This window comes from Halyomorpha halys, unplaced genomic scaffold (genome assembly GCF_000696795.3).
Source record: "Halyomorpha halys isolate HHAL.00 unplaced genomic scaffold, Hhal_1.1 Scaffold803.1, whole genome shotgun sequence".
NCBI lineage: Eukaryota > Metazoa > Arthropoda > Insecta > Hemiptera > Pentatomidae > Halyomorpha > Halyomorpha halys.
The window spans coordinates 28,921-41,247 of record NW_027115654.1 but is presented as its reverse complement, the minus strand read 5'-3'; the positions used below and the strand labels follow the sequence as shown (position 1 = coordinate 41,247).

The following is a 12,327-nucleotide window of genomic DNA, read 5'->3' as shown; positions in this document are numbered from 1 at the left end:
CATTCCTCTGAACCCCCATTCATATAGCGTTTTTGTTATACTTTTCCGGTCTATAGTGTCATAGGCTTTTTCAATATCAAAAAATAAGAATTTAGACAGTGCAATAACTTTCATGGACTTAATGGATTGAAATGAAAACAGAATTTCAGTTTGGGTGAGAATGAATACTCATACTTTTTTATTTGAACATTTAGTATTTATAGTTCGAAGAATTCAAATATATATTGTTTCATGATTGTGAAGTGTTTCAAATGTTTGTCCTGGTTCATCATATAAGGTAAACATATAATTTTTTGTCCTTTTTACCTCCTCTTCATGTATAAAATATTGTGCATCTGTGCTCATAAGCACATTAGCAGTTGATAAAAAATGTTCCAACCGCCGTTTCTGACTATCCTGAACTGTCGAGACCAGGATTTAGGTGGGAAAAACATATTCTAGGCATGCTCTGGAAAGTCAGCAATGGTTGTTTCAACAGATCTATTATATTCTGATTAAAATTTTTGAGTTAGTGATAAAGGAATGTAACAAACAATACTGAGTGGTAGAAAAATCAGTAACAAGTTTAATAAAAAGATGGTATAGAAATATCAATTGTGTAAATATATATAAATTGATTAACAACTTATCTGTTGCAATAGTATCTTCTACTTCACTTATGATGTGATATAAACTCTTTTTTGTAAATGTATCTTTAATTTTAATGTAAATATATTTAAATTTAAATTAATAAATAAAAATAATTATATACTATTATTAATTTCATTTTTTTTATTTAGCTGTTCTCATTGTTTTATAATGCCAGATTTCTGATCTGCTTTATTTAAAACCGATTCTTATAATTAAGGGTAGCATAATTTATTATTTTTAATTTTATTCATATTTATCTAGATATTGATTTTTATTAACCTATTATGTATCTCCATTGTGTGTTTTCTTTTATAATTTTCCTGTTTTTATAGCTTTTAAAAAAAGGATTCAATGCAGGGAAGTTTCTGTAAACATTAAACAGTCAAAAAGTAATTCCTGTGTTTTCTCTTTCATTTCTCTTCTACACTGCAAAGCATCTTTTATAGCAATGTTGACAATAAACAGTTTTCTTTTACTATTTTGATACCTTTCCTGACCGCCACCCAAACTATCTTCCTACAATCTACTTCATATGGTCAACCATCTTCTTCCAATACTAAATTTTATTTACAAATGCTTAAAAAGACATTATTCATATAGGATTTTTGGTTTTAATTTAGATTGTTAAAAATGATTAGTACACTCTGATACGGGTAAGTTTTATCTTAAGTAATGATATATAGTATTCCAAAAACAATTATACCATAAGTAATATTTGTTATATAATATTTTAATTTTGAAAATTCCTTTGTAAGGCCAGAGCATTATTGTCTTCATAAAGATTTAAGAAATTTTAGGACTTGATGCTAAGACCAGTAAGAAGGACCAATGGGAAATATGCCTATATGATAATTATGGGGATATTCAGATTGTCAGAATCAATCCTATGATTAGCATTCTAGTAAGTGTATTTTGTTGTCTGTCTTCTGAAATTATCCTCTAAGCTTATCTTTTATGCATCTCTTGACATTCTTAATTTAATGTTTCATTTCTATTCAGAGCTTCTAATATAATTAATGGCTAATTTGAACTACGAAGTATAAATCCATTGAAGGGAAAATGCCAATTTTATGTTCGTAATTGTTATTTACTTAGTTTGATTTCACAATGTATTGGAAAGTATTTGCTAAACCATTACCTATACCTAAGAAATCAGTAAACTTGAAAACTGTAGTTTGTAAGTGTTCTGAGGACCACTGAACTCTGAAAATTACTAAAAATTGATCAAGAATAAATTAGGTAGTGGAACCAATAATTTAATTTACCACATTAACTCAAGGAATTATTATTAATGGGCTGGTATAGGATTTATTTATTATTAATCATTGTATACCTTAATTGATTGCAGCAATATAGTAGAGATAACAGTAAAGGATAGAAAATGTTTACATGGTGATACTTTACGGCCATGGAAACTACGTTCTCAGACACTGCAATGGTGTAAACTAAATTATTGCTGGCTTTATGGCAGTATTGTCCTGCATGATATTGACAGTATATGTAGCAACAGTGATACTTTACAGCCGTGACAGCAACTATCTTGCCACTGTAATGGTTAAAATTATGATAGTTGCCATTATCACGGTTTCTACTGTCATAGCAGTATTGCTGCACTAGGTCTGGTCTGATAGTTAAAAAAGTGCTTGAAGTTGCAATGAAGCTACTATCATATTAAAAAGTGTTTGCCACTTACTTACGTACATTTAACTGCCAGCTACAGCAGCAACCAGGGAACATGAAATAGCAATGGTGGAAATATAAAATAGCATTGGGTAAGACCAGAGCCAACCTACAAAATAAAGTATGGTAAGTCTAACTTTCATCAAAGTTAAACTATTACACTGTCATATTTCTACTCAAACTTGCTTAATAAAAGAACTTTGAAAATGTAATGCTGACCTAAAGTTTGTACCAAGATTTTTCCATAAAAATGTCTCCTCCAAAAAAATAGTTGCACAATTGAATCCATGACATGGGCCCCCCTGGAAGACAATCTACAGACAGCTAGTTGAAAAGAATATTTAAATGCCTAACAAATTTTTATTTTTTGATTATTTTGGCTAAAATATAGGAGTTAGTGGTGAATGAAATGCCTGTTTTACTAGGTCAGCAACAATATTACCAATAAAATGATTAAATTATTCTAAAGAATAATTAATTATATCACAAAATTATTGACTGAGTCATTGAAAAAAAAATGGATTAACATTCTTTTTCATTCGCTGAAGCCAACAGCCTGGTCATTTATTCTATCATTTTTGAGAGCATTCCTAAGAAAATAGATTTTTATTCTTCCTGAGAAAAAATTCTGAATTCCTTGACAATCAAAACCTATCCTGGCTACACTTAGTATTTCTAACAAAACACAAGAGTTTAATGGGATTGAGGTAGGATTTCCAACCATTTAAAAACTTTAGAGCAGCCACTGCATGGTTCTCCTAGGGACACTCTTACACTATGCCCAGAATAAGCTGGGTTCTTCGGATAACTAATTTGGGTATTAACTATTGCGTTTGGTAGAGAGTGAAACCAGATAAATGATTAATAGAAGGTAACAAAGTAAGATAAGCTCTGTTGTGTTAATTTTGTATTTGTAACTGTCAATAAATGTTTCATAACACTGTTCAATATATTAGGTGAAATATAGACAAAACTGTTAAGGGGAAAGGAAGTAAATAACAACTGATACACTCGGTAACAAAACAAATGCACCAAACTAGGTAAGATCACCATCACACTGTTATCTCTAATCCCAAGAGGTTATACTTGCAGTAGTTAGGAATTACCTCTGCTAGCAACAGCTCACTTAGAGGTTCTTACACTGTTGAAATATGGTGAGATTGGAATTTATAGAGTTGGGGTAATGGAATAAAAGTGGCCTGGACAGCCACATTTCTTATATCCATGGATTTAATATTTTGTGAAGAGAATTTTCTTTAATATCAAATTTTACAAAGAAGTTATATACAGGCAGATCACCCTTGTAATCCATTTTTTCTGAGAATATTTCTCAACATGATACTACTGTCATTCTTGCCAGTTGTCACTTCATACTCAGTGGTTTGTTTCAGCCCATCAACTGCTTATTTGCTCTCACTTTTATACAAATAGCCCTTTTACCATTGCAGCTTCTCAGTCTTAAGTATAGCATTATAGGATTTAGTGGCATTGTACCACTTTATGATATTAAGGCTATGAAATTATTACAGTTAACCATTTTACCAATTTCCTGTTTTACAGGCACTATGGCTGAAGCTAGGTGAATAGTAGACATAATAAAGTTAAGTCAAAATTACAATAACATGATTCCTCTAATAACCCCTTCTAAAACAATTATTGGGTTTTCTAGTACTTTTGGCTTATAATTTATATGATTGAAAACAAACTCATTCAAAATAGATTTTAAATTACGAAAATAACTTAGAATTTGGTATTTGAGGCTGTTTATTCATTCATAACACTTCATTAAATAAATATTTATGATTAAATGAAGCATAGCATAAACTATTATGGGTGTTCCAATACCTTTTACACTTGATGTATAATAACTATCTGCTACTGGCATCCTATTTTATCACACTAGTCAGGTCAGTCAAAAGGAAATGCTAGTGTAGTAATATAATGCATTAAACAAATAAATATATATTTTATTGAAAATAAAACCATGATACTTCAAATAATGACGATGAAAGATATTCTCAGAAATCTTATTAAAATATTTGATCATAAATGTCATTTCCTTCGAGTGAGGTGGGGTCCAATGCCTAATTTTCACTATTAAATTATAGTTAACTTTAAGAACAACCAGGAAACAAGATGTCTAAAACAGCTTCTTTGTACCTCTTCAAATTGTAATCATTTTCACCTGTAATAAAAAAAAATCTTGAAATTACAATTATGATGATAGATACATTTAATGATAAAAAGACTAAAGCTATTTAACTTTATAATCTTGGATACAAAATACTATCTTCAATAACCATTATGTTCAATATTTCGTGAGACATAGTTTTTCCAAAACAAGTACTAAGAAATCAGCATTTTATGAATTTATTTCAGCAAATATCATCAAAACTGCTATACTTACAAAGAAACAATATTTTTATACACTATTTTATAGTACATTTAATATAAACTTCAGTATGGGTTTTGATAAAGCTAATTGTATTCAATTGATATATTTTTTAACATTTTTTTCAAATATTGATTTCTCAACATTCTGTGAATAAATTTTGAAAAATATACTTCGAAACTCTTACTCCTACAGAGATAATAATTAAATACTTAATGGGCATTTAACTAGCTTCAACTCGAATATCACAGACATTTCAATGTAGGTCACATAATGTATGAATATTACTAAATTTTAATAAAGTAATAACAAATTAATTATCAACTTGTAATTGTTAAATAAATGAAGTTTGTTTAATACAGTTGGCTAATAAGATGACTGTAGTAAATGAACGATTGTATAAATAGAACATATTAATAAACTATACACACACACACACACACATATATATATATACATATACATATATATATATATATATATATTATATATACACATATATAATGAAATTATTAATATCAACTTTTTTTAGTTTGGTGTACCAGATTGATCAATTTTAATTCTTGTATGTAACAAACAGCTGTTTGAGTTACAAACCTGCCTTCTACGCCACAACCCCTGATGAAGACCTGAAACTCAGGTCGAAACGTCGGCATAAAATAAATAAATATGCTTTTGTTTATTTATGTTGTTCTTTGCTGACCGCACCCCCCCCCCCCGACAAACTTCTCCAAGTTTAATTCTTGTACTGTGATCTCCCTACAGACTGCTTGAGTATGAGTCACAAAGTAACCCCAGTTTGCAGTAACAAATAAATCAATTAAATAGAAATATCAATTCCAATAGATTTGAAATCATGCAGTTAACCAAGAATTATTTATGGGTTGCTAATATTACAAAGTGAGATATGTTCATGACACTTCATTGGTAAAAATTTTTTTTTTTTAAATCTGTTACATTCCATCTTTATCTACTCATAACATCAATTAACATTGCTAAAAATATGAAATATACAGTAAATTATTTTACTGTTAGACCCAAAATTTAAATAGTCACTATGGTCCTAACAAAATAGAGTGAATTTATATAAGAAAAATGTCATCAAGTACACAAGTCAGAATAGCTTCCACACCATTGGGTAAATAATTACCTACATTTAAATGTTAATGATTTGAGGCTTGCCATATCAAAATAAAACCTTTTAAATTTTGTTTATTTATTTTATTTTTGTTTTAAGATCAAAAAAGAAATTATATAAATGCTATTTTTTGTTTGCATTTTTAATGACCTCCATCCTGGTCATTTTTTAAACAAACTGAGATTAACTACAGGGTACCACCCTATTTTTACCATGGTTGGGGATCAAGTTTTCATCTTACAGGACTGTCACAGAAATACAAGCCAACTGCACCGGAGCTACTGAAGACACAAAGTAGTCCAAGTTGATACTCGGATACAAATGGTACTTATATAAATGCTACTGACACTTAAATGACTACACTGATATAAGCTTGTTAATGCAATAAAAATAAAATATATCTTAATGTTTCTTCAGCATATCTATCAAGCTGATGAATACATAAGTAGACTTAACTCAGTGATGTGGCAGAAAGGTGATAACCCTTAGGTCACTACTGGTTCACCGTCAATGAAGTGCATTTTCTGACAAAATATTTTAAGTTACTGGTGGTTTTATGAAGTATCATTGTTCAACCCATTTTATGTAAAGAAATTTAATTATTTCAGTAAGTTTCATTAACAAATAAAAAAAAATTGTGTATGTTTTTATATCTATCAATATCTAGTAATAGACCAATTACAGGAAAACTTTTTAACTAATAGTTGCAAGGAACAAAATAATGTGCAATTTATAGAGATGTGGAGAGGTCAACCCATAAATATGAATTTCATATACTTATTACAAAATCAGATTAAAAGTGGCAATATTTGATTCGAGTTTTTGATATATTAGCAATGTAATGAAATTAAATATAATAAACGTTGGCTCAATAAAAATAGTATAATTATTTACTATTTGAGTTTTTTTGACCGCACCATATTCAATGTAATGAAAGAATGTTTGGGATCTTGACTACCATGTATCTAATACATATGAAGGTCATAGCAAATTAAAAAAATAATTGTGTACAGTGGTTACCATGAAAGGAAAAATGAAAAAAGTTTAAAATATTTTGGCTTATAAATAAATCAAATTCACTTACCCTCATCCAATAATGCAACAACACTTTCTTTTAATTTGTCAACTTCTAAATTGCTTTCTTCAATATTCTTGTTAATCTGTTTGAATAGATATGTAATGTTCTCTTTACATTTACTATTGTTCCAATCATAATACTCCAAATCTGGCTGAGACTTTTCTGTTTCCCAAGGTTCAAAAGTCTAAAACAATTTCAAAATTTGATAATTATGTTGTTCGTTAAGTATTTTTTAATAATAAGCATTCTTAAAAAAATAAACAATGAATACTAGTAATATCATTGACATCCAGTCTTTTTCTGGAGATCTAAAGAAATAATTTATAAAAACTAAAGAACTACAATTGATTTTTTTTCTTTAAAAAATGAAAAAAAAAAACTCACCCATGATTCATAATACACAGCTGTCAAAAGATACAGGGCATAATCATAGTTCTGTTTACGTAAAGGACATTTGTCTGTCACAATGGTGACAATTCCGGTTTCTTCATCATATCGATCACCTACAAGTCTCAAAAATTTGTCTCGAGCATGTTCATCCAAATGAAGTTTATCTAAAGAAAACTTTTAAAGCAATATTAATTAAAATTATAATGGCAGATAAATATTCTCAATCAGTAAAATAGAAATAAATGGGGCCATACTTTAATAGTAATAATCCTAGCAAGAGGATTTCTGATTGAAGGTGATGAATGACAATAGTCAGTTTGAATCACTTCTACAGGAAAATAATTCTTGCAATCTTCATTAGTATTTAATGCTTTTGGCCAGGGTGTACAAAACTGTTTTAATGCCATACAATGTTTCTTTATAGCTGGTGGTGTCAAATGCAAAAAATTTGGAATTTTCATAAGTTCGACATTACCAACTTTTCCAGGGGATGCTCCAAGTTTATTAATCCCTTGTCTGAGGGGTAGCGGTACACTTGCAGGATGAAATGTCCGAGGGCCAGGCCAAACATTCGTCCAATCTTGATCAATAGGCATCTTTTCAGTTCTAGGAGGAAATATAACACGCACTTGTTTTTTCCTTGAAGAAGTACGAGCTGTCTTGCCCCCCCTTATATCTAAAGTTCTAAATTCATCTTCATCTAAAAAGGATAAACACATTAATTAATTGGCTTTGTTAATGGATAAGTACACAAACATCTAAGAAAAATATAGTACTAACCAGAACCTAATTTACTAGCTAAGTCAGTACTTTTCCTTGTTACATAAAAACTTAAAAACGGTTTTTTACATTTAAATAAAACTGATTTCTTATAACAAGAATAAACAGCAGTGGACATATTAATGTAAATTAAAGTTTCTTCTTTATCTATGAACCCCACAAGTAACTTCAATTGGATAACTTAGTATATTTTTCTCAAAATAGAACCTTTAAGCACATGTTACACTCCACATTAAAATCTTGCGAATAATTGGCTTAACTCTAAAGCAAAACGATAAATTTCCTAATCAGCCTTACTGACATCAATAAATTGCTGAAGGGAACAAAATGTGTTTGATTTATCAACAATTGTAGTTCAGGAACGATAAGGTCATAGTATTGTAACACAATAGGGGTGCTTGGAGGAAGGGGTAAGTTGTGAAGTCAAAAAGGCAGACTTAGATGGCTCCAAACACAGAATAACATAGGAATCGGGGGGCATCCAAGACGCCATTAATTAAAACTTGTGTTTGGTTTGTTTTTGATATTCTTTTTTTTTTTTTTTAATCATTGTTAATTCTCAGTCATTTTTTCGAGTTAAATTTCTTTACCGACGTTCTACAACTAAAGAAATAATATATACAGGGGTAAATTTATTTCTTCATGGGATGGTGAAATGAAAGTGGTGGGGGACAACGCCGGTATTTTTTTCCTACTCTCCTATTTTATTTATTTGTACCACTACAATATATAACGACTATATGTATATATAAAACGTTAATAAATTACAAATTATTTTCCTATTTTTACTCGTGGGTACTATTACGATAGGGCAAGGGTTTGTAGGGGGTTATTGTTATGCCACTTTGTGCCTTTAATTTATTAGAACGCCAAGGTCAATCAATTTTTTTTTCTTACCTCCTACAACAAAAACAAATAACCGTTTACAAATATATACAAATGATATGTACATATACCGGCTATTTGATTCATCTTGTTTTGCTAGAATGGCATTATAAGAATGGTTGCCGGGTCCGCTGAAGGCGGTGTCAACAGTGATGGCATATGTTTGCCTGTATGCTCACTATGAATAGGAAGGGGCTATTCCTGGCCGGTCAATTCTAGTAGGGAAATATATATAGTTGAATAGGAGGGGTAGGAGCTTGCAGGAGTTAACAATCCAGGTAGTGTCGGTCTGACGATCTCATGTTATTTTCTCCCAACACAAGAGATATTCATAATCTTTAGTTTAACATCTTAAAGTGTGTTAAATGGAGAAATATTCCCTTCTTTTACCATGTTAAAACGATATATATAACATGGTTGAGAGTCTGTTAAATGGGGAATGACGTCACGCAACAGACCAGCTGAGCTTGTCACTGTTTAATTTGTTGTCGTGTTAGGTTACTTACTCGTAGTTTGTGTTTTTTTTTTTTCTTTACTCTTGTGTTTTGGACTTTTTAAAAAATACTATCAATAGCCAAACTTTTACACTTCCTCTTTTCACTTATTTTAGGCATGCTGTAAGAAATTACTTTAATCAAAACTTATAAGTAAACAATAACATGAAGTTTTAGAAGGAAAGGTTACTAAATAAGCTGCTCAGAAAATCCGCTAGGAGCTCTTATGCATTTGACATTTAACATGCCTTTAAATAGGGCTGCTCACATTGCTATACTTTTAACATTAAATATGGTAAATATTTTACATTTACACAATATCATGAATACCAGAATACAGATTAAACATTTTCTTGCAAGAATTGACTCAGGAAAATTCTGTTCAATTCTAATGATTATTATTATTCTGGAACTAATTAATATGTTCTGACTTCAGCTATAAGAAGGAATGCCTGACCATCATTAATAAAATTTGAATGTATTACGTCATTTTCCGAAGTTTCACTTTTGTCAGCCATAATTAATATTTTTCTTTTGTTATAAACATTAATCGCTCCCGGACCGTCTTCCTTTTATATATTACACACGGTGAATCCACGATCTTTCAATTCTTATTTTTATTCTTTTATGAAGAGGTAAGGGCAGTCGCTTGAGTGGATAGAGCAGACCTCTGTTATTAATAAATAATTAATTTAAATAATAAACTTTGGGTTGTTATTTGATTTTTTTTAAGATCTCAACACTTGTCTCTATATATTTCATATATGAATAAGTAAAAATGAACATCTCCTTACTACTTATAAATAGAAGAGCTCCATCAGCCTCATTTTAAATTAGAAAACAAATACAAAGGGAGTAATATAAATGTATTAGTCACTGATTTTTTGTTTAATAAACAACTTTCACTATCGTATCAGAAACTATTATATATTTATTAGTATCAAACTTTATATTTTAATGCTTTTCTTAAAAGAAATTAATTTTTCATTAACTGTTTTGAGAAAAACATTATTCAAAACTTTACCAAGTTAATGAAATGTATTTTATTAAACTTTATATCCAGTCTCTATTTTTTAGAACAGTAAACATGTTTAGGAATCCTTACTGTTCCCATTGAAATGTGTCAGCTTGAATAGTATTTACTGCTACATTTACATAATTCACATTTCCGAAGAGAACGATTTTACAAATAATTATTCATGTGGGAAATCTCTATCTACGTTTAATTGAACCAGCTCTGGGGACAAGGCAACTTCACCCCACTACTTTGCTTTTGCTTAAGAGAGTAGGGTTGTGCTAATTCTTTGGAGGGTTCGGAAACGTAGCCCCAATAGGCCCGCCTTTAAAGGCTTTGTTCCAAGAACCGGTTTGACAGTTAGGAGCATGCGCAGTACCACTTGGGCGTTCCATTCTGACCAGCGCCATTTCATGGACTGTTATGGTATCTGTTAACTACTACTCTTATGAAAAAACTAGCTGAGTTTTTCTAACAAATTTAAGCCCACAAATAAAATATGGTAATCCTTTTCAGCAGCTTACACAAAATGGTGGGGTTTTATTTCTTCCGAACCTTGGAATGTTACAGCGCATCTCACGCCACCTCCATCAATACTTTGGCTAAGAAAGCTTTTATAATCCGGGTTTAAAAAATTAATATTATGGTTCACTGTCAAATGTTGATACTGTTGGAAGTGGATTAGATAATGGTAGTTCCTGGGGCGATTCGCCGCAGGATAACTTCCATGAGGGAGTTAACCAAGCGATCAGGGACCGTCTCAGAAAAACACCTCTCTCTTTCAATCCCTCCCCTGGTTGTTCATCCGTTTTCCAAACTTCGCCTCGTCAATTTCTACCACAAACCCGGGACCACCAATGGTGTCAACATCTGACATCACTAGCTAGTCTAGACAAATTTCTCGACAAAAATTTGACCAGTCTACCAATGTTTTGGATAAAAAAAAAAAAAAAAAAAAAAAAAACCAACATCGACATCATAATAGGATGTAGAGTGAGGTTGAGTCGCCCAGAGTGGAAGTGGTATCTATATCTAATCTGCACGAAACTTGGGAGTGGTTAGGTTTAGGGTGCTATTAACTGCATCAAAGGGTACAAACCGGAGGAATACAGTAAAACGTCTTGCTTCATTTGAAACCAATATTACGCCCCCTATATGGGCACTAGGTCAAAATGATGTTAATGTACGTGAAATGAGCAGACATTCAGATCTAAAAGGTGTACAGCTTTCAAGTTATTATAGAAAATAAACAAAATTCGAAGAGAACCTGCCTTAATTATACTTTTTAATTTTAAATAATATGGGCAAATGTTCCATAGGCTGTATCTTAGCTAATTGTCCGAAATCATTTTTTTTTTTGCAGGGAATTTAATCTTCAAACAAATAATACTCAAATTAGAAAAACGAAAAAATATATTGGATTATATAAACAGAGAAAAAATTTTATACTTTCTTAATAAACTTGGTCATAACTTTTTTCTACTTAAAAATCTGGGATTTTTTTCGCTTTTTAAATTCGCTATATTATCTTTAACACTGGACAAATTTAGTTCATTTTTTTCTATCCTTTTAAGATAATTAATTTAACCATGGTGTTGACAAATATAAAATACGATTAGTTCATATTGATATGTATGAGAGGTACCAGCTGGGGTTTTTTAACTTAAAATAATTTCTTTTGTCGGCATGAAAAAGGTACCGCCGGACCTAGGCAAGTAATGTACAAAGACATATAGATAACAGAGGGTAGGTACCCTCTGGAAACCATTAACCGTCTAGGCAGAGCCATTATCGTGCGCCAGTTTAGACATTAGAAAGTACAAAGAAATAGCCGCCGTAATGGAT

At 30.7% G+C, this 12,327-nt stretch overlaps 1 protein-coding gene and 1 long non-coding RNA gene across 2 annotated transcripts in view; one reads left to right on the top strand and one right to left on the bottom strand.

Moving 5' to 3' along the window:
• LOC106686276 (uncharacterized) overlaps nucleotides 1–1,105 on the top strand; it is a 4,270-nt gene extending 3,165 nt beyond the window's left edge. The window contains exon 2 of the long non-coding RNA XR_001343988.2: nucleotides 963–1,105. This is a non-coding gene — a long non-coding RNA (uncharacterized lncRNA). The remainder of the gene's footprint in view (nucleotides 1–962) is intronic.
• Nucleotides 1,106–4,256: 3,151 nt separating this feature from the next.
• Nucleotides 4,257–8,555, bottom strand: mRpS35 (mitochondrial ribosomal protein S35). The gene is made up of 5 exons (XM_014429468.2): nucleotides 8,089–8,555; nucleotides 7,563–8,008; nucleotides 7,303–7,482; nucleotides 6,925–7,102; nucleotides 4,257–4,495 (listed from the first exon to the last, which is right to left on the bottom strand). The coding sequence occupies exons 1-5, from the start codon at nucleotides 8,204–8,206 to the stop codon at nucleotides 4,425–4,427; spliced, it is 993 nt and encodes a 330-aa protein (XP_014284954.1). The 5' UTR covers nucleotides 8,207–8,555; the 3' UTR covers nucleotides 4,257–4,424.
• Nucleotides 8,556–12,327: the final 3,772 nt, after the last annotated feature.